Below are 19,984 nucleotides of genomic sequence, written 5' to 3'. Positions count from 1 at the left end.
AGTTTTTATCTCAACTCTCACCATAATACAGAAATTTTACAGCTGAGAATATACCAAAACTATGCAAAAGGACCTAAAGAACATAGGTGCATGCTAATACTGGGAAGTTAATTATAATAAACGCTGAGATTTCTGAGGGAGTTCTGCAACTCCTTGTCTGGAAAATTATCCAGGAAAAAACAATGGAAATATGTGGGACATGTTAATAACAGCTAGCTGGGTCTTGGAGTTCCCCATTCATTGGAAGTTTGAACACTTGAAATCAGATTTATTTTACCAGCATGCTGTTGCCATAATGAAAAACAGTTGTGAACCCTGGCAGCTCCTAGAACCTCATACTTTGGGTCCAAATTCAGCTGAGGCCAGGTCTCCAAGTTAGGCAAGGTCATCTGTTTCATGGTTTGAAGTCTCTCTTTTGGGCATGACAGGACCCACTCTTAGCCAAAATTACTGTTTAAACTTCTGTTCTGGAAACATTGCTGAGGAGTAAAAGGCATTGAAACCCCTGGCATGTCATTACTTGGTAACCCCAAACTGCCAAGCCCTTGCTCTGCTGAGGAGACCACGGAGAGCTGAGGTCCCTACTCCAGATCAGACTCTGACTGAGTTGCCCCAGAGCTATGAATCTGGAAAGTCAAAGCTCTAGAACACTTCAGGGATGTCTGATAAGAAATAAGGTTCACTCTTTGACTGAAATCTGCAGGGTGGTTTTTTCCAGCATTTGTTTTTACTGATGTTTTTACCAGATATTTCAGTTCTTTGGGATTAATGTTGTTTGCTAAAAGTATGTTTCATTGGAAACTTTCTGACCAGAAAAAGCTAAAAATTATGCTAATGTGTTTGCAGTTTTTAGGTATGGCATTGGGCAGCTGGAGGAACCCACAACTCCAGCCAGTATGTCTGTAATGACCCCATAGATTGGGAAAATTTATAGGAATTAGAGGGTTTTCTATGAGAAGGCAAGAACAGACAAGTGTGACAACCTCTCAGTGATGTCTGATAGCAAAAGGATTTGGCATCAGACAGATAGTTGTGGTACAGATACTTAAAATTTTCATTTTAACTGTTTACCAATTATGTAATTTTTAAGTGCACTATTTCATATTGTAAATTTTAGAATTATTTTAGAAATTTTAGAAATATTAAAACCATATGAACCTGATTGGTGTTTTTCAAACCTGATTGGTGTTTTTCAAAAGTGGATTTGTGCTTTCAGCTGTCCAAATCCAACCTGAATGAAAGATCAGTCATGACAGAAGTGTTATCATGTAGTGCAGCTAATGGTTGAGCTGAGATTTTTGAACAACTAGTACAGTAAAGCTATCAATTTATTTTTATTAAGAACTAATTAATTGATTATATTGTTGTTGGGTTGAAGGTTCTTTGATTAAGTACCTTCTCTCTAGAAGAGTTAAGAATTGCCTCACTTTTTCAGAGGATTTTCTTCTGTTGAGCAGTTTCCATAAAAGGTCTCTTTACAGATTAATTTATCAGCATTATATCAGTACTTAGTATTTTTGTAGCTTTTTCATCAAAGACCCCCCAAGGTCTCCCTAAAATTCTTTGCAGGTGTCCTCTGTTTATACTGGGATGAGCCAGCTTTGGAAGCATAGGTGCAGTTTCCTCAGGGAAATGCAGGGTGTCAAAGGGAGAGTAAGAAAAGTAATAGCTTCACATGCCTGAGAGGTGATTAATGAAGTCTGTTGGGAACTCCTGGGTGTCTCCAAGAGGGTGCATGGATAAACTCTACTTAGGGAACATGCTCCGTGTAGGTATTTTGGCAGTCTGAAATCCTTGGGGCAAAGCCAGTTTCTGAGTTCTTTGTTGACATAGAGGAGGCCTGGGAGAGCAATGGGAAGGGCTGCCAGGTCAGAAACTCTGGCCTACTTTTCCCTTTGCCCGCGTTTCACTCTGAGATGTTAGCAGATAGTGGCATGAGTCAGGCTGTACCTGTGGTATCCAGCTGCGTGGAGAGATGCAGAGGTGGTGTGGTGCCAATGAATCAGTGGTAGGCTTGGTGCTTGGTGCTAGCTGGCATTGCCCTGGTGTGTGAGCAGGCACAGCTCTGTGTGCCCTGTCTGCTGTGAGCAAAGGGACTGGCTCTGCTTGCCCTTTATGTGAGCTACCAGCAGCAGGACTCCTGTATGCATTTGGGTGGATGGATAACTGGTTTGCTGACTTTGTGCATATAGGCATTTTCAAAATATAGCCAACAAGCTTTGAAATAAAGAACATAACTGTTTTTATATAATGTTGACTCTTTAGTATCTAGAGAATCTCTTAAAAAAAAATAAATCAATATCTTACAGATTTAAGTGTTGTTAGACTGACCAAAAACCTCCACAGGAGATATTTAAACATGGTGTGATCTTTATTACTACAGAAAGTAAAAGGTTCCCAGTGATGTATTTTCCCCTCAAATGTTTTTTACAGAGTTTGTTGCTAGCTGTTTGCCATATTTTAACCTAAGGATTGACAAGTTTCCATTTCAAGGATGTAAGGTCTACAGTAAGGCAGTAAGAACATCCTTACATCCTACAGTAAGGCAGTAAGAACAAGGAAGAACTATGTTCTAAAGAAAACCACACCCTCAGGCAAACGTATTACTTGCCTGCAGTTGAAAAGCACATGATCCTGTGCTTGCACTGAAGAAGTCTTCTTCCTTTTGCCCTCAAAGCAATTGGCTGTGATAGCACCTATATTTGGAGTCTCAGATAACCCCAGTATCCTCTTTCGCTGTCCCTGAGTCATGCGAAGTCCACAAACATGTGGCTAAAGACAGCCTGCATATTAGAATACAGGTTTTTGTGTAGCAACATGGGGGGTTTGTGGTGGAGGAGAAAAGAAAAACAGCACAGAAAGTGGGGTATATACAAGAGAGAGTAGTGTGCATAGACAATCACACAAAAGATGTATAAATGAGAAGCAAGAAGAGACCATCATTCACATTTTTAAACTTCCCATTAGCAAATAATCTGGAGATTTTGGTGAAGAGAGAAAAATGGAAAGAGAGGAAATACCAACCAGGTGGCAGAAGACACTGTAATCCATCCAGTAAGGCTACCTGGCTGCCAGTGACCAACTCAGATCCCTGCCTAGCCCCACACGCCCCAGTGCAGCTGCCCTGGGCACCCCAGACTCTGTGGCTCCAACAGCTCTACCATTCATCACACTCCACCCAGGACCTGAGTCCTGGCTTAAAATAGAAAGTGAACTTTTCAGAAAGGGTTTGACTGCCCAGGCATTTGTGCTCTGCCCAGCCCCTGGGGGTCTTGATTGAGGCTGTGTACTCCAAGTACTATTTTAAAACGAAAGTGAGTAGTGTTATATACATCATTGATCAGGCACAGGATTTTGAACAATAGCTCAGCTCCATATTTGAATTTATTTCCATTCTAAAGTATTCCATCTTAAATATCTTAAGGTAAAAAGCAGAAATTTTTGACAGATTGCTTTAACTTAGGAGAAATGAATGAGCATATACAGGATTATGAAGTCCAGAAGTTAGGGAAATAAACCTGTTGCTTTCAAATCTTCCCATGGAAATTTTCTCCTCTCTACAAGGTAACATTGGAATTTTCCTTTCACTGCAACCCAGCATATCCTAGTGTCTGTGGTTTCTGTGCCAGACACTATTCGATTTGTTGTAGCTGTATGTGAAGCAACTAAACAGGGCATGGTGTAGCTTGTACAGTAGGAATGAAGGAGGATTTTCTTTCTCTGGGTTCTTCTCTCAGTGAAACATCTGTGGCTGCCTATCCCTGAAGGCATGATCCCAAAGCTGCTCAAGTCAGTGGGAGTCTTTTTGTTCTGCTGGTCCGGGTGCAGAGTCTAAACACACAATACAGCTCAGTATGTTGCATTGTTACTTCAAGCCAATAGGAAACTATGTTGAATGCCCGCTTACAGAGTGATTAATACTGTTTAGTTATATTTTATTTATATTTTATTTTAAATTCCAGACTAGAATGATTCTCTGCACAAATGAAAAAATTATCCCATGTTCCCGTTTGACTTCATAATTCTTGTCTGGGTCATTTATGACCCATCCCAGTGCACTCCTTTGTTCTGTTACACTAATTTATTATTGCTGCTGCCACAATCAGGTTTTCTCCTTTCTTCTTTGTGATACCTGATACTTCAGACTGTTGATCTCTGGCCCTGGGGAACGTCATTTGTAATTCCCAAGTGCGGAACCTGCTGTGATAAGAACAGCTATTGTTTATATACCGACATTGCAATTCCCTTACCAGTGGAAAAACCTGTGGTGGGGTAGGAATAATTTCTTGCTTAATCTGCCATGAATCACTGTAGCTGCAGTGAATCCAGTCACATTATCAAAGCAACAAGTGAGAGGGGAGAAAAATAGTGTAGATTTCAGATCAGCAATGTCCACTGTACATCAGCGTGTGCTCTGTAACTTAAGGAGTGTGGAGTTGGGCTTGGTGATGCACAGTTTTCAACAATCCCTTGAAACTGATGGAGAGAGAACCTGCAATTGTCAACACAAATTTTAGAAACTAAATTTTTTTCTTATGTAGTTGGTGACCTAGATGACTTTTTTCATCTCCCTGTTTGACCACCATACCTTAATGGTAGCAGAGCAGGCGCATAATGCTTGCTAGAGGGGGAATTTCTCCTGTGTCTGTCGTTTACAGTGCTCAGCCGTCTAGAGAAGTCATTGCCAGGCAGAGTGAGATTCTGCAGTCTCAAAAGTGCACGTATCCATTGCAGATTTTTGCCAAGGCCTCTCTTAAAAAAGCACTAATGCTTTGGTATGGATGTTTTCCCTTTCTTTTCCTCGATTCCTTGTTCCTTTCGGCTCGTTACAAAGCTATGATAAAACGTTCGTTTACTTCCTGAGCAAATGTTCCACAAACCCTCTGAAGCACTGTTATCTCTGCAGCGGCACATGTTTTATAGGGTCAAAGTGTCTTCATGCAACTTGACTGTGTTGCGGTCAATAAATGTCTGTATTGTTCTTCTTTGCTTTGTGTATCCTTTATTTAGTAAAGACCACATCAGGTTATTAGTAAAAGGCTAAATCCTACAATGAAAATATGAAAATAACTAAGAAAATATTTGTTTTCCTTGTCTAAGGACTTCAGATGTGTTTGCGATGCTAGAGCATCAGCATTTCTTTCTTGCTTTGGAATCAGTGAACTCTAGGCTGTGTGTCTGATCAATAAACTGTAAGTCTGTTACTGGCTACATGTACTTGGAACACCTGGCACTGAAACCCCTGATTTCAGCTTCAGTAGCTGTGAGTATCAGGTTAGAGTAAGATGGTATTTGCGTAGGTAAAAGCATTTTTAAAACTCTCATATTCCTTTACTATGCAGCCTACTTTATTGCTGTTTATAGTATGCTGTTTTTTTCTTTAAGCATCGAGGTCCCGAAGTGTTCTGTTTACGCAGATGTCAAATTATTTTGTCTTGAGGGTTTGGTTTTATTTCCTTATTTTCCTTAGACAACCCACATCATGTTTTGCTCATTCAGTAATTTTATATCTTATATGTTTTTCCTTTTCTTTCCAGATGCAGAGGGAAATTGCTTATACGGGACGAGATGGCCCAAGCGGTTCCCGCCCTGGATCTGCCACGCACCCCCTGCATGCGATGCCCAGCTCTCCACCCTCCACCCCAGTGCCCCACTCCATGCCTCCCTCTCCGTCCAGGATTCCCTATGGTGGGGGCCGGCCCATGGGTGTGCCAGGCAATGCCACCATCCCCAGGGACCGTCTCTCCAGCATGCCAGCCTCGCGCTCCATATCACCCAGCCCAAGCGCCATTTTGGAGAGACGGGACGTGAAGCCAGATGAGGACATGAGCAGCAAAAACCTTACCCTGATCCGAAATGAAGGTCTGTACGGTGACCCCTACTTGTTTCACGAGGGGAGGATGAGTGTGGCTGCACCCCACTCCGGACACCCCCTCGATGTCCCCGATCACATTGTAGCCTACCATCGCGGTGCCATGAGGTCATCAAGCACTTACTGCAACCCTTCAATGCAGCCTGAAATGCTGGAGCAGTCCTTGTACAGACAAAAGTCGCGGAGGTACACGGAGAGCCATTTACCCACTCTCGGCTCTAAAACACCCCCTGCCTCACCCCACAGGGTGGCTGACATGAGAATGGTCGATATTCATCCTCACCATGGCACTCACATTCCTCACCACACCATCCAGCCTGACAGGTCTTCCCCCAGCCGCCAGTCGTTCAAAAAGGAGCCAGGACCGCCCATGTTCGTGGATGCGAAAGCACGGAGTGCAGTTGGCCTCCCAGGCATGGCCGAGGCAATGCCCTCTCCAGCTGACAAGCAGGCTTTTGGCTATGGGTCACCTACCATGCCCAAGGACAAGGAGACAAGGTAAGGCAGAGCTGGGGCTTAATTCATGCAAATGGAAAATGTTCCTAATCTGCATATCCTTCGTCGTTTAACACCCGGGGGACAATGTAATGTGTAGGAGCCTGCTGCACCCGGCTGCAGTGTTTATTAGCTGTCTGTCAAGGTAGTTAGTAATTTAGAGGAGGTGCAACACCACCCATTATTAATTTGAAAGTATTGTCAACCCATGATGAATCCCTAGTTATTTTCATTTGTGCAAATTTCAGTCATGGAAAAAATATAATAAAATAAAATGATTAACTAGGATTTTTCTTTCCAGACAACCAGATCATGTTACAAGAACAAATGACGTTCTGTTCCTGTTAATAAAGGAATATATTTCACCCCCTTTAAGAATGACACTCTGATATTACAATTTTGGTTCTTTATGGAGTGAAGTTTTTCTCATCTAGTGTTAGGAAATGGGAAGTATTTATCATTACTGTCCTATCTCCTGTAAACCATGAATTTGCATAAAAATAGGACAGTTGTTTACAATAATGTTCCTTGAGGGGAAACTGCTGAGAAGAGCAAGTCTGTCCCTGGGAAGAAATTGAAACACGAATGTTGTTCTCAATGATTTTTCCAGCATCACAAGTAGTTGGTGACCTGACTGTTTCTAACTTGTGTGCGCTGACGATGACAACGATCTCTCCTGTCTTTTTAAGGACCAGATTTTACGCAAAGGTCTGTGAAGGCTTCTCCTGCCATAGACCCTGCCCTAGGAGAGAAAAATCATTACGCTGCCGGGCAGTTGCTGTGCATTTATACGAGCTGTGTTAATCTCTAGCATATTGTTTGTGCTGTTAACTTTTATAGAGCTCTTTAGGGAAGTGAAGATGAATAGCTCGAAAATGCTGAGCTCACAGAGGCCAAAGGTAACTGCTGACTGCCTTAACCACTGGGAAGATGTGGAGCTTCGTATAGCCCCCAGACTTCCCCTCCGTTTGAGCAACTTGCTCAAGAATTAGTTGCCTCTTGCCATGCTTGGCCAGAAAAAAAAGCATTTTGAGGTTCATTTATGGGGAAAAATTTGAAGAAAATGAACTATCCACAAAAATTACAGGCTTATAGCTTGGTAGTTATAAGAGCGTGACATAAGAGTGTGAGTTAGGGTATATTACAATCTAGGGTCAATGAAATATGATTTTTATCTATCTGTTTCCAAGAGAACATTGCAGGTACCTGAATTTTCATTTCAAGCTTCCATTATTAAAACTGGGAAATAATTTGAAGGAAATTTGCCAGTTCCAATCCATTTTCAGATTGAAAATTTTACAAAGTTCATGACAGGAGGTTGAAAATAAGGAACCACACCAACAATTTTTCAATTTGTGCAACTTCCTTTCTTCCCACTGGGCATCTCAGCTGTTCACTCAGCTACACAGAAATGCACAAGGCTGTGTGTTTGTAAATGGATAAAGAGCAACTATACTGATAGTTCTGCAGCTCCTTAAAAGGGAGTTTTGCACCAGCGGTTTTAGTCCTGGTCCCAGAATATATTAACAGTGAAGAAAACAGCATTTGCACAGTTGCACTTCCAAATAAATACATGACCTTATAATTCAGCATGGTGTGTATTAGTCACATGGCACTGAAAGATTCATTCTGAAAGCTGTTGTTATGAGTTGTGGTTTTTTTCAACATCGAGGAAGTGGGACTTTCTAAAAAATATTTGTAAATATCAAATGCAATCAACGCAAACTAGTATGTTTCCTAACCACTGCAATTTAAGAATTGGGTTCAGTTCTACAGATATAAAATGCTCTAATCCTTAATTTAGCTTTGTAATAATTTCATAAACTTTGAAAGCAAACACTGTTGAAACTGTACTAAACTAAACAAGGGGTTATCCAGGTTGAAGTGCTCTTTTCCTGCTTTAGCAGGGGCTGAATTGTTACAAGGTTGCCATGAACACCTGAAGGGTGATGTATAAAATGGCAGAAAGGTATTCTGTGCCTTTTTGTATAGGACTTACAGTTTACACCCATAAGCAGTAGAACTGGGCTTGCTTCTGTGAGTAAAAATATTTTGGGGATTGGAGAGATAGGGCGGAATTCATTCTCTTCCAGTCATGGTAAAATGTAGTGTGTACTACTCTGTTCTGCACATTATCTACTTGCTGATGCCAAGAGCCCAAGAGCCAGGCCACAGAATGCACATGGCAGGTGTTCAGTCAGCCTGCATGCAGAAGGTGTCAGGTGTGGGCAGATTGAGGATCTTTTAGTCTTGGGGGTACTAAGAAGTGAGATCTTACGCATTTGTGCTCTGGGACAGCAGAGACTCTGCATTCTGACTCATTCAGGAGTGAGTTGAGGACCCTGCAGGCACCAAACCCATCAGCTCTGCACTGTTCTTCCTTTAATCTCTAGTGGAGTGTGCTGTGAGCAAAGAAAACATCTCTTGTGCCATGTCTTTGTGGAAATTACGTTGAAGTAGCACTGTCACAACCTCAGGACGGTGCAAATTTAAGTCAGACAGAAGATTGAAATGGATAGTGACAATGTCAGAAGTAAAACTGAATCTCTCTTCCCCTGTTAATTCTCCTTCAATTTTTCCAGTCCAGGGCTGAACTGGGATATCTCTGTAATTTATCAGAATATGTTGTGTACTTATAGCAGATAAGACCTCTCATGGACTGTGTCCTGTTTTTGTTGAAGAAAATGGTCCCATTACCTTTGGAAGTTACTAAAGGCAAAACAGATATTTAAATGTTGATTAATTGGAAAAAAAACTGTTTATCCAAAAGTGCACTCAATTAAGTACTGTTTAACTTTCAGTCTTTGCATTTATAACATGTTGCAAAATTTTAGGTTATTTGAAGTGCTGAATACATATATAATTAATGCTGCTGCTCACTAAAACACAATCCTTAGAACAGCAAGATAACTCAAGAGAACATTTTTTTCTCAGGAGTGTACTGTGGTTCTCTTCTGCCTAAACACAACTTTTATCTTCTTCTTTTTGTGCCACATTAGTGATTAGTGAGAAAAAATGATGGTTGGACTGAGCAAAAAATGTTATCACATTCATGGCTTATGGCTTGCAGTTCAATACTAAAGTTTAATGGCCAACTGTAGATTATCAGATACTCTTTCCACCACTAAAGTACTTTATTGTTTAGTATGCTAAAGTATGGATGGACTGTCTGTGCATTAGGAATAATGGCTGTACAAAGCCATGAAAAGGCAGGAACAGTGAGAGACTCCATCAGCAATTCACTGAGAATTGTGTAAGGGGGGCTTTGCAGATACACTCTCTTAGACACTTTCCACAAGGCCAAAATTACATCTTCCTTTGTGTTGAATAACCAGGCAGAAAAAGATGAATGCAAATGACTGATACAGGATGGAGGAAAGATAAACTGTATTTTGGCTTCCTTCTGTTAGAGGAACTGTTTGTAGGACGGTGAGATGCAGACTCATTTGGATAAGAGTTGTCACATAGTATCACAGCTGACAGTGCTTCAGAATTTCCTTTTTTCCCTTTAGCTCCAAGCTAGTAGAAAGATTGAATTTAATCTTCTTAGAAGACTGAAATACTCAGGTGTGTGTATCTTTCCATGAGAAGAGAGAAGAGTACGGAAGCATTCTGCTGGTCTTTTGTTCCCACCTTTCCAGCTGTATTGGGGGATTTTGGAATAAAGTTTGACTAAGACACCTTCAGTTGGTTCTAGGGAAGCCATTGAGGAAGACAACCTAATCCTGTTTCTTCTCTTTTCTCACTGAGATAAAAAAATTTTTAATGAAATGTTTTCCTCGTGGGGTAATATGGAAAGCAATGTGTATTTCCGTGTCTCTGATCCTCTTTTGATTGCACTACTGACTTCACTTGGGGTTTAGCTATAAAATATGAAGTCACTGAAAATTCTTCTCCAGGAAGGTGTACCAATTAGTTCATGGTGCAGACTTGGTATTTGAGTACATCTGTTACGGATGATGCACTGTACAGCCTAGGAACATGAATGAACAGTTACACAGCCCAGTTTTATTCTGTGTCTGTACAAAGTATCTTCTCAGTGATGTGAATATAAAAGATGTCCCCAGGAAAGGGAAGTAACATGTGAGTCACGCTTAAGTAGCATTGCTGTGACAAGTGGAAATCAATGCAGCAATATGCTGTGCCCTTCTTGGCATTACTTCCAGTTAATTGCAGTAGAGGGAATTACATGAAACCTCAATGATGCTGTAAGGAAGAAATCTGGTCATGAAATCTAATGTATATCAATGCACAGTCCCCAGAGAAGCAAGGGCTTGCTTTGCTTTTCTGAATTTGGGGAGCAGGGTGCTAAGGTGGTGCCCAGTGCCTGGACAGACCCTGGGCTGCTGGGTAGGACAGTGCTAGCAAGTGGCCTGTGCCTGCCTTGCTGGCCAAGGTCTGTGAAAAGCCAAAGCCAACTCTGAGGGAGAGACCTGCTGGGATGGGCATCTCTTCTGACCTTGGCCCCTTCCTTTCCTCCCTCACCATGCTGCCACCTCTGACTCTCCCAGCATTCACAGGAAAACAATGTGAAACAATGCCTTTCTGTGTACAGGCTGATAAAATAGACATTTCTTTCCCAACTGCTATAGAAAGGACCCTCCCTGCACTTCCTGGGTGGTGGAGAATTGTAGCTTTATCTGGGAAATTAATCTGGGAGCAGAGATGGGGTTGGGTCTTCTTGTGCTACCACCACCAGCAAAGAGGCACCATTGCATTTTGTTCTGCCTGACCCTCTCTCGTAATACTCCACATCCCAGCCTTACCTGCCCACAGGGACTGGGGCCTGCTCCATGTCACTGGAGTGCCAGCCTGTCCTGTGCCCTGGGAGCCTTGGTCTGCCTGATGTCACCAGCGTGACAACCTGTCCCATACTGTGGGAACCCTGGCCTGCCCCATCCATGGGACCCCAGCCTGCCCATGCAGGCAGGGCTGTTGAGGCAGGCTGTTCTCCCACCTTTCCTCTCCACAGCAAAAGGTAGAAATTACAATGTTAAGAACCAAAAATGTACAGTTGTCATGGTGGTGCTGGCATCCGTGGTGCGCTCTGGCCTGGCACAGGCTGAGAAGTCATTAATTTTCTCCCTCCCGGAGCTGAGGCTGCTCCAGCCCATCACAGGGAAGCCAGAGGGGAAGGTATTGGCTGTGGAGCCTGTCCCTACTCCTTTGGGGCCATGTGGCAGGCAACAGGACTAGGCCACCAACCCTCCCAGCCATGTCAGCCAAGGTCATGGCCTCAGCCACCAGTCTGTCCCCATCCCCCCCTGCCCGTGCTGGAGCAGGCTGCCTCCCACCACTCACACTGCCTGGCCTCTGAAAATCAAATTGTTTTATTTAATGCCTAAAAGGCACCTCTTTTCAGATACCTGTTTTTGAAATATTTGGTGCTGATGGCCATAAGAAGTGTCTGGGTATTACAGTGAAATGGTTACAGGAAAAATCCTGCCTTGTTTCTAACAGAATAACTCCAGAGCACGTGTAGATTCTTCACATTCTTAATGCTTTTACCATGTGAAAAATAATGTGCTCTGTGCAATTGATTCCAGTATTTCATTCGTTTTTCATCATCTCCTATCTCTGGAACATCCCGCTCCCTCTTAACAACATATTTTCCTAGATTTCATGGCAAAGGACAAGATCAGCTTTGTGTAGCCATAATCTCTTTTGAAGCAGAAAATTGTTTCCAGATTATCAAACGTGGGATGGAAAAAACATCATATTTATGAATTGGTAAAACAGATAGACTTCCAGTTGAGTTTAGTTATAGGAAGGTTTTGTGATGATTATTTGGGAAAAAAATTTTCATTATTAAGTGTCAAAAATACTGTATAAAAGTTTGTTAGAATATATTTATCCCTGGGTTTTAGTACTTGTTTTCATTCCAAAAGTTACTATAGCCTGAACCAGTTTCTTATTTTAAAGCTTGTAATAGTGGAAATTCTGTAACGTATTTCTTGGTTGGAAATTAATTAGGTCAGATTCACTAGTCTTTTCATCACCATTCAAAATACCTTTCAGCATGAAGACAGAAAAGTAAGACACACACACTGTATTAATTTGCAATAAGAACACATTTGTTGGCTGGTTACTGACTGACCACTTTCTTCCCTGCTTGTGTCTGTTAGCATCTCATTACTTGTTTTGCTGCCCTGTTTTCTCAACTTGTGGGTGCCTCAGAGTCTCTCTGGCTATGGTATCTGCATGCTATCCCAGCAAATCTCATTCGTTCTCTGAATGTGAATGAAATAATTAGCCTGGTTAATCCATCTAGCTGTGGTGAAGGCTGGCTACTCGCTTTGTGTCGTGTCAGCTTGCTTTGCCTGATATTGGTACCTGCATTTGAGTTTATGTGACCCTTATTGACTGGCATTGTTGCTTTGGCCACCAAACAGCAACTGAAGCTGAAGGTGGCTGGACTTTTGCTCCCATGTGCCCAGGATGCCACAGTGTTGATGGATGGACCTTAGAGCAGGCTGAGTCTATATCTGAGTGTGTCTGTCCCTTTCTGTTCTTTCATCAGTCACTGCTGCTTTTTGAGAAGTTTTGTTCCAAGTCATCTTCCAAAATCACAGCCCACTGTTAGAATTTGCTTCTGTGTGTCTCCCCAGACTGCTGGCATGTAGGGATACCTTTTCAGAAAGTCCCATGCTGACGTGTGTCTGTGTTGTGGTGTGTCACTGACATAATGGCACGTGTAAGTGGGCAGCTGTGTGAGCAAAAGACCGTTTTGGAGCCCACTGAGGAAATCCCCTGGTACCTGACTAATATGTGCATTTGTATGCAAACAGATAAGCACATAAATGTTAGCCTTCCAATCCAAAAGATGTCATTGTTGTTGTTGTTTAGTAACCTTTGGTCCCTGTAGAAAAGACTGAACATACCTATTGTAGTTCCTCTTTGTCTCTTTTCTTCTGTTTTAAGGAATTTTTCAGGATACGTGTATGAAAGCAAATCTATTTTATTATACGATTTCTGTACAGTCTGCATTTGGTGTCCTGTGCCTCTCTGTAACATTTCTGTTCTTTCCAAGGCAGACAGTTGTGATGTCAGGTGCAAAGGATTTGGGCTGGAAAGTAGTCAGCTTGGGCAGATTAAGTGCTTCACAGACAAAAATCCTGGGTTTGGGGAAAGTAAAAATAGTATCAAGAAGTGTGAAGTCTTTAATCCTGAAACCTTATGTACAGGCAAAATGATTGGCTCAGGGTAGGTAGAAAATACATGTAGTGCTGAAAAAACTGTTTTTCACTGGTTCCAAGAGGCATTAGATTGTTTTAGGTGCCTGTCTTGTGAGATCATTACAAGTTTATTATCCTGGTGGTGGTTTGTTTTGTTCATTTTAACTAAGCAGATGTCTTTTTTATTGTCTGTTACCATGCAAAAGCTGTCCAAACGGCGATATGGTAAGTTGCTGCAATAAGGTATATGCAAACTGGTACCCATGGGCCTTTGCCCAAACTCTGTAGTGTCTTTCCAATCTTGTGGTAATCATTCACCTAGAAAAACAAGTCTGAAAGCGAATATATCTGGCTTTAACAAACGGTTCTCTTGTCTTACAGAGAGAGGATACAAGCCATGGAGAAACAGATTGCCAGTTTAACTGGTCTTGTTCAGTCTGCGCTTTTTAAAGGGCCAAATACAAGTAATAGCAAAGATGCTTCTAGGTAAAAACAGAATTCATCTGTAATGATTTTAGTAATCAATCAACAAAAATAATATTTGAATGTAATAGTAAAAAAAAAAAACAAACCTGATTGCTCAATCATTTTAAAATATCTTTATCATCTCCATGAGAATGCTAGGCAGAGAGGAAGAATATGACAAATTTTAGATGGAGATTAACTGCATTACTCTTCTTTGTGTTAAAAAGAATTAATGTAGCTACATCTCTATGCTTTCTACTGCTTGTACTCCATTCCTTGCTTAACTTGTATTAAGAGGTGATTTAAAAAAAACCAAACAAACAACTGATTGGTGATGTAAATTAAAAATATATATGCTAGACAAGGCCATTTAATATGCTGAATATAAACGTTACTATAGTTTTAATATTAGTAAGCTAAAATTATTATTTTTCTTTTTATTACTTTAGTGAGAAGATGATGCTGAAAACTGTGTCCAGCAAGAGCAGCGTTGACACTGCAGGTAAGATAATTCACTTTTATTTTACAAATTATTCAGGTATATGAATAGGTCTAACATTACAACCATCACAACTTATGGAAATGTCAAATTTATTTGAATTCCTGTAGCTGTACTGTCAGAACCGAAGTTTAAGTTCAGGATATGGGAGTCGATCACATCTTTAAGAGAGGAATTTCTGACAGGTTGAGATGATATTTGGAATGAATTTTACACCTGTGCTGAATGGTTTAAATGAGATGCAGAGCCTCTGCACATGGTGAATTTTCCAGTGACTCATCCTGTCTGTAGTATATATATCTGTCATTAACCCCATATGTATCCAGATTGTTGCAGGAGACTAAATATTTCCTTCTTTTTCTGGTCTCCTGAACTTTTCTCTAAGGACCTTCTGTCAGTAGGATGCTATGGATGTAACAGCACCAAGAAATTTAGTAGTCAGCAAGACATCACTTTTCCTAATTAAGCCACATTGATCTATTACTAATTATTAGAGCTCACCTAAACTGTTCTGAGTTATTGATTATGAAGCCAGTAAGACCTGGTGTTATTTTAGTTTCCCGCTTGGAGAGCTGTTAAGTGTTTAAAAGATGGAGTTAAGGCTGTTGTGAAAGAAGATCTCCATGTGACTGAAGCTCTTGTCTATGGGCTGTGGCTGGAGAAGTCTGCAGGGTGTTGGTATGTTTATATGCCTCCTCTTCGCCCTTTGTCATTCACTGAATGCAAATAAAGGCAGTTCTCCACTTCCTGGTAGCTCTGTTCCCACAGGGAGGTCTGTGCCCTGGCAGGTAGTAAACCACACGCATTTATTAGCAAACCTATTATGCTCCTAACTAGCCTTTCTGTTGGAGCTGTTAGTTCACGTTCGGGGTTCCTGTTTATCTGGAATTGCATTATGTCCTCCTAAGTGACAGAAATCAAACTAGACCTGGAAACTATCAAGCACATTGCAAGAAAGAAAGTGCTAAAATCCTGGTACTGAAGCTTTGCTCCCAAGCCACCCTCTGGTCCGGTTCCAACTCTTCCCTTCCTGCTGGCCTCTGGATGGGGAGAACAATACTTAAAGCTTTGAAGAAATAAGCTGTAATTTCTCACTTTCAGACAATTTACTAAAAAGTCTGTAATTTTTCAAAACAGCTGCAAAATTGCAGAGTCATTATAGACTGAGAATTTATGGTATTTCCCACTTGCACAGGCCTTGTCTCATATAAAGCACTTATGAAACCACCACAACCTGCACACACATTGCCTTGTGTTCCTCTTTGTAGTGTATTTCTGTTCAGCCTTTCTGCTTTCCCTCTGTTGGTACTAATTCAGACAAGTACTTTGCAGGGTGTGTTGAGTTGGAGGTCCTGATCTAAGCTTGGAGTGAGGGTTTGGACCAGATGACTTCCAGAGGTGCCTTTAAACCTAAATTATTCGGTCATTTGTGTGTGCACATATGAATGTGCTCTCAATGAAATGAGAATAATATTCATTGGGAAAACCACACAAAGTGAAGTTGGGTATCCCTCTGGAAGTCCTGCCCAGCCCGCCAGAATAGCTTGGCTCCTCTGACCAGCAACCGTTTCCTGCCCCTGTCATTCCCAAATACTCCTCACTCATATCTTACTTTATGACTGAACACATGTCCCTGAAATGGCAAAATTACGTGTAACAGCTGCGTATCTAGGCATGGGAGGAAGGTGGAGGGTGGGCAGTGTAATTTACTGTCAAAAGACCAGATCAAGCATTTGTCACTTACTGATAGAAACACTGACTTTGTCACGTGGCTGTACCCGTATCCAGCATGTGAGTAAGGATTCCAGCATTCCAGTTATGCCTTTCTCATCACTTTGGAGATGGGGACAGGGCACTGGGACCAACCATGCAGCCAGCAGTCTGCAGGGATCCCTATCAATGCTATAAAGTAGCTATAAAGTAACTGCATGCCTAAATCCTGTCCTTCCAGCATGGCTCAGTCACAAAATTAAATTGTAGCAGATAAGGGAAACAAGGTGTGATGACCCCAATACACTACAGTATTGTAACCCACAACAGCTATTGCTGAAAACTGGTGTATAATAGAATTGTCTTGTATAATGAAATATTTTGCTTTTGCACCTGCTTTTGAAATTGCGCATGACACAGTCTAGTAAGTCAGTGCAGTTCCTGCTTACTTGAAAATTAGGCAATCTGGCAGAATATGCTGTAGAATGTTTCTCCTTTTTGTAAATATGCTTGGGTTTAAATGTGCCAGCAGCATCCAGAAACACTTCTGCTGACCGCTGTCTTGTTCTTCAATTCAACCCTATCTTTATTAAGTATAGTCATTCAGGCAGTCGATTCTCTTACTTTACAATTCCACTTGACAGCTGTGCACTGAGATACCACTTCTAGCAATTTCAAAGTCTGTTTGGAAGAAAAAGTGTTATAAAATGTTGATTGAACAGTCCTTTCTAGAGCACTGGTAAGCAAAAACATGAATGGCTTCCCATCCTAAATAATAAAACATCTGTGCGAGATAATATTGACTTATCAGTATTGAACCAACATTGTATTTTATAGCATGTGTTCCAGTGATAGGAGACTTTCATGCAAAAAATAGAGAACTGGTTCCCTTGAGATGCGAAAGAACCCAAAATTTCTAAACTCTAGATAACTGTATATGGCAAGATTGTGAATATTCTATTTGGTACGTAATATAAACCAAATTGTTGTATTTAACATGCTTTTGCTTTGCCAGTCTGTAGCAGCCTCAAATATTAAGAACCCCCTTGGAAAAAAAAAAGCTTTCTCAGTGGGGAAAATGAGACTGTAATGACAATGCTTGTCTGCATTTCTTAAGTTTTATTGCTTTAGGCTCAGTTCTTTCATGATGGGGGTGGGTTCAAAGAACAGTAACCCACCACAGGCTGATTATGTCTCTTCTGCTAATGGTAGGAACAATCCCATGACTGAATCCTTATAAATATCTTCAGTTTATTAAACGCGAATGCCATCAAGGAACTCTTCACTTAGGAACAGCATGTGACTCTAAAACCAAACCATACTAGGAAGAGTCTCCCTGAGATTGCTAGCAGATATGCTGAGAAATGCTCGCATACTCTCTTTTCTGTCATATTTTTGTTCATCAAGTGGAGATTGATTGATAGACTAAATCGTAGATTCATTGATTAAATTGAGATCAGTTGTGTCATGGATTACTGGAAAAAGCAATAGCTTTTTGCTAGTTGCTGCCTTGTTGGAAGAGTCAGGAAGACATTTTAGTATTTCCTGAAAAGGTATCACGGAGTGTGACTTTCTGTACTAACGCCAAAATACGAACCAAGAGAAAGATGGCAGCAGGGAGAAGAATTACAAACATAGGGCTCACATTTGATTCCTCACTCTTTGTGAACTGTCTTGTCATCCCTATATGTCTTTGTGCCTTTTTCACATGACTGACTCCTGCTGTGAATTAAAACATTGTTCATATCTGCTTGCTCTCCTCAGATTCAAAGCTAGATCATGCTAATCTTTGAACTCTGTCAGCATTTGCAAGTCAAACATGATCCTGAATTCATTCTGGATCAATGAGGAGAAGTTGCACAGTTTTATATATATATATATATATATATATATATATATATATATATATATATATGTGTGTGTGTGTGTATGTATGTATGTATATACATATGTGTGTGTGTGTATATATATATATTATTCTCTTAAGCATATTTTAGTGTCTAGTAACTGTCACATCTCCCTAAATGATGCTTGAAAATATTGTTACTCTTTAATAAGAAGATGAGTAATTTGTCAAGAAGCATTGCTGGGTGTCTTCTGATGGCCTCTTCCCCCAGCCTGCTTAAAAATAAAGTCTTATAGTTTTAGGAAAAAAAAAAAAAAAAAACAACTGGAAAATGGGAGAAGAGCAGTGCCTTTGCAACCATAGCAAAGGTCAAGTGTCAGGCAGAAGTTGTGTTCCTTACCTTCCTGAGCAAACCCCTTCCTGCACATCAGTTCTCTTTGTACTGTAAAAATGGCAGCTTACTTCATTAGCCTTTGTAAAAAAAGGCTAAGATTTTTTTTGTCCAGAGTACTAGGGAATTATGGAGGGGGGTCGCATTCAGGCCCCCTTACCTAGCTCCAGCAAAGGGTTTATTTAAAAACCTCAGAGCTAATGCTGTTTCTTTCCTGTTGATCCATCTGGCCACAAATCTAATCGCAAAGCTACAGCCTGGGATTATTTCCAAAAGTGAGCTATACTCCCTAGATGAAGCAGCCCCTCATTCAACTGCATCTTTATTCAGTTTTGATGAAAATATATGTATGTCTGAGAAATCAGCTGTTGATCATTACTGCTCACTCGTTGTCTCCTTGTGTTTCACACCCCTGGGAGTCCCACCTCATGTGTCACGGGCTCTGAGCACACTCTGCAGCAAGGACGCTGTGGCAGCTGAGAGAACCCAGTGGTGAGAAGACGTGGCTGAGGTAGCTGCGGAGGAGGAGAGCTGCTTTGTAGAGAGTCAGAGACATTTACTGCTTACAGAAGCAAATCACGGTCCATCTACATTAAAAGGAAAGCAGGCAACCCCTTCCTGAGAAAATATGCGAATTGACTGGGGTCCAGCATGGGGGGAGAGACTGTCGGGGACTGATTCATGCCTTGGCTGCATCATCACAGGGTCGGGGGCTGAGGTTTTGGAGCTTTTGCTTGAGGCAAAGAACAGCAGAAAGGTAGATGTGCTCTCAAAAATAGTCCAGATATGTGGCTAGGGATCAGAACTCTTGGAGGCTTATCCACATTTTTCAGACTCTCTGGTGGTTTCTGTCTGTAAAGTTTATGAACTAAATACAATTTTAAAAAAAAAAAAAAAAAAAGAAAAAATAGTGCATGTGGGCGAGAAATAAATGCTTGACTGTAGGAAAGACTGGAGTGTACATGTAGACACATAAGTATTAGCATATATTAGACTGAAACATGGAGGGGGTATATAATGGCAGTGAACAAGGACTGTTTATTTCTTGAGTGTTGCATTCTGTTAAGCAGCTCTTTGAAAGTCAAGAGAGCATTGAATCATACTGGAGTATAGCACAAATGTGCAGCAGCACCAAGCAGATTTAGCTGGAGCACATTTAGAGAAGGTATAGCCTTACAACATCCTGCACCGGGCTAGAACAGCTTTTTGTGTGAGCATGTCTCCAGAAGCCGATGGCATAGCACACCACATGTAGCATGGATCCAGCCAGAGGAGCCTGTGCTTTCACTGACAGGAATTGCAAATGTAGGTAAAGCCAGAAATGTGATTCTTAAAAAAACTTTTAGCCTATTTTAAAATAAAAATAGTCTGGTGTAATTTCCATCCTTTAAGAATGCTTCCCCCAGATGAATTTTGCAAAGGCTGTGTTTGAGATATCCACAGCTGTTGGCAAAGGGATAGCAATGTGTTGTGCTGAGCTGTAGTCAACTCGGGTATGTTTGGAGACTGTACTGGTTGAAAAGACTACTAG

The 19,984-nt window shown here is 41.2% G+C and overlaps 1 protein-coding gene across 18 annotated transcripts in view; it reads left to right on the top strand.

The window, feature by feature from the left end:
• The window catches only part of KIAA1217 (KIAA1217 ortholog), a 355,614-nt gene that overhangs the window by 302,391 nt on the left and 33,239 nt on the right, over positions 1–19,984 (top strand). For 13 of the 18 annotated variants that reach the window (XR_003572440.1, XR_003572439.1, XM_027894496.1 and 10 more), the window contains 3 exons: positions 5,538–6,370; positions 13,924–14,028; positions 14,457–14,509. Coding sequence is in view for 16 of the 18 variants with exons in the window: in XM_027894496.1 (XP_027750297.1) it covers positions 5,538–6,370; positions 13,924–14,028; positions 14,457–14,509 (991 nt within the window). In the remaining 2 variants the exon portion in view is untranslated. The remainder of the gene's footprint in view (positions 1–5,537; positions 6,371–13,923; positions 14,029–14,456; positions 14,510–19,984) is intronic. The other 5 variants (XM_027894504.1, XM_027894493.1, XM_027894506.1 and 2 more) reach the window with 1 other exon arrangement.

This window comes from Empidonax traillii, unplaced genomic scaffold, assembly GCF_003031625.1.
Source record: "Empidonax traillii isolate 1590-97213 ecotype Southwest subspecies unplaced genomic scaffold, ASM303162v1 scaffold430:size563586, whole genome shotgun sequence".
NCBI lineage: Eukaryota > Metazoa > Chordata > Aves > Passeriformes > Tyrannidae > Empidonax > Empidonax traillii.
The sequence above is the reverse complement of the archived record's forward strand: the minus strand, read 5'-3'. Positions and strand labels throughout refer to the sequence as shown.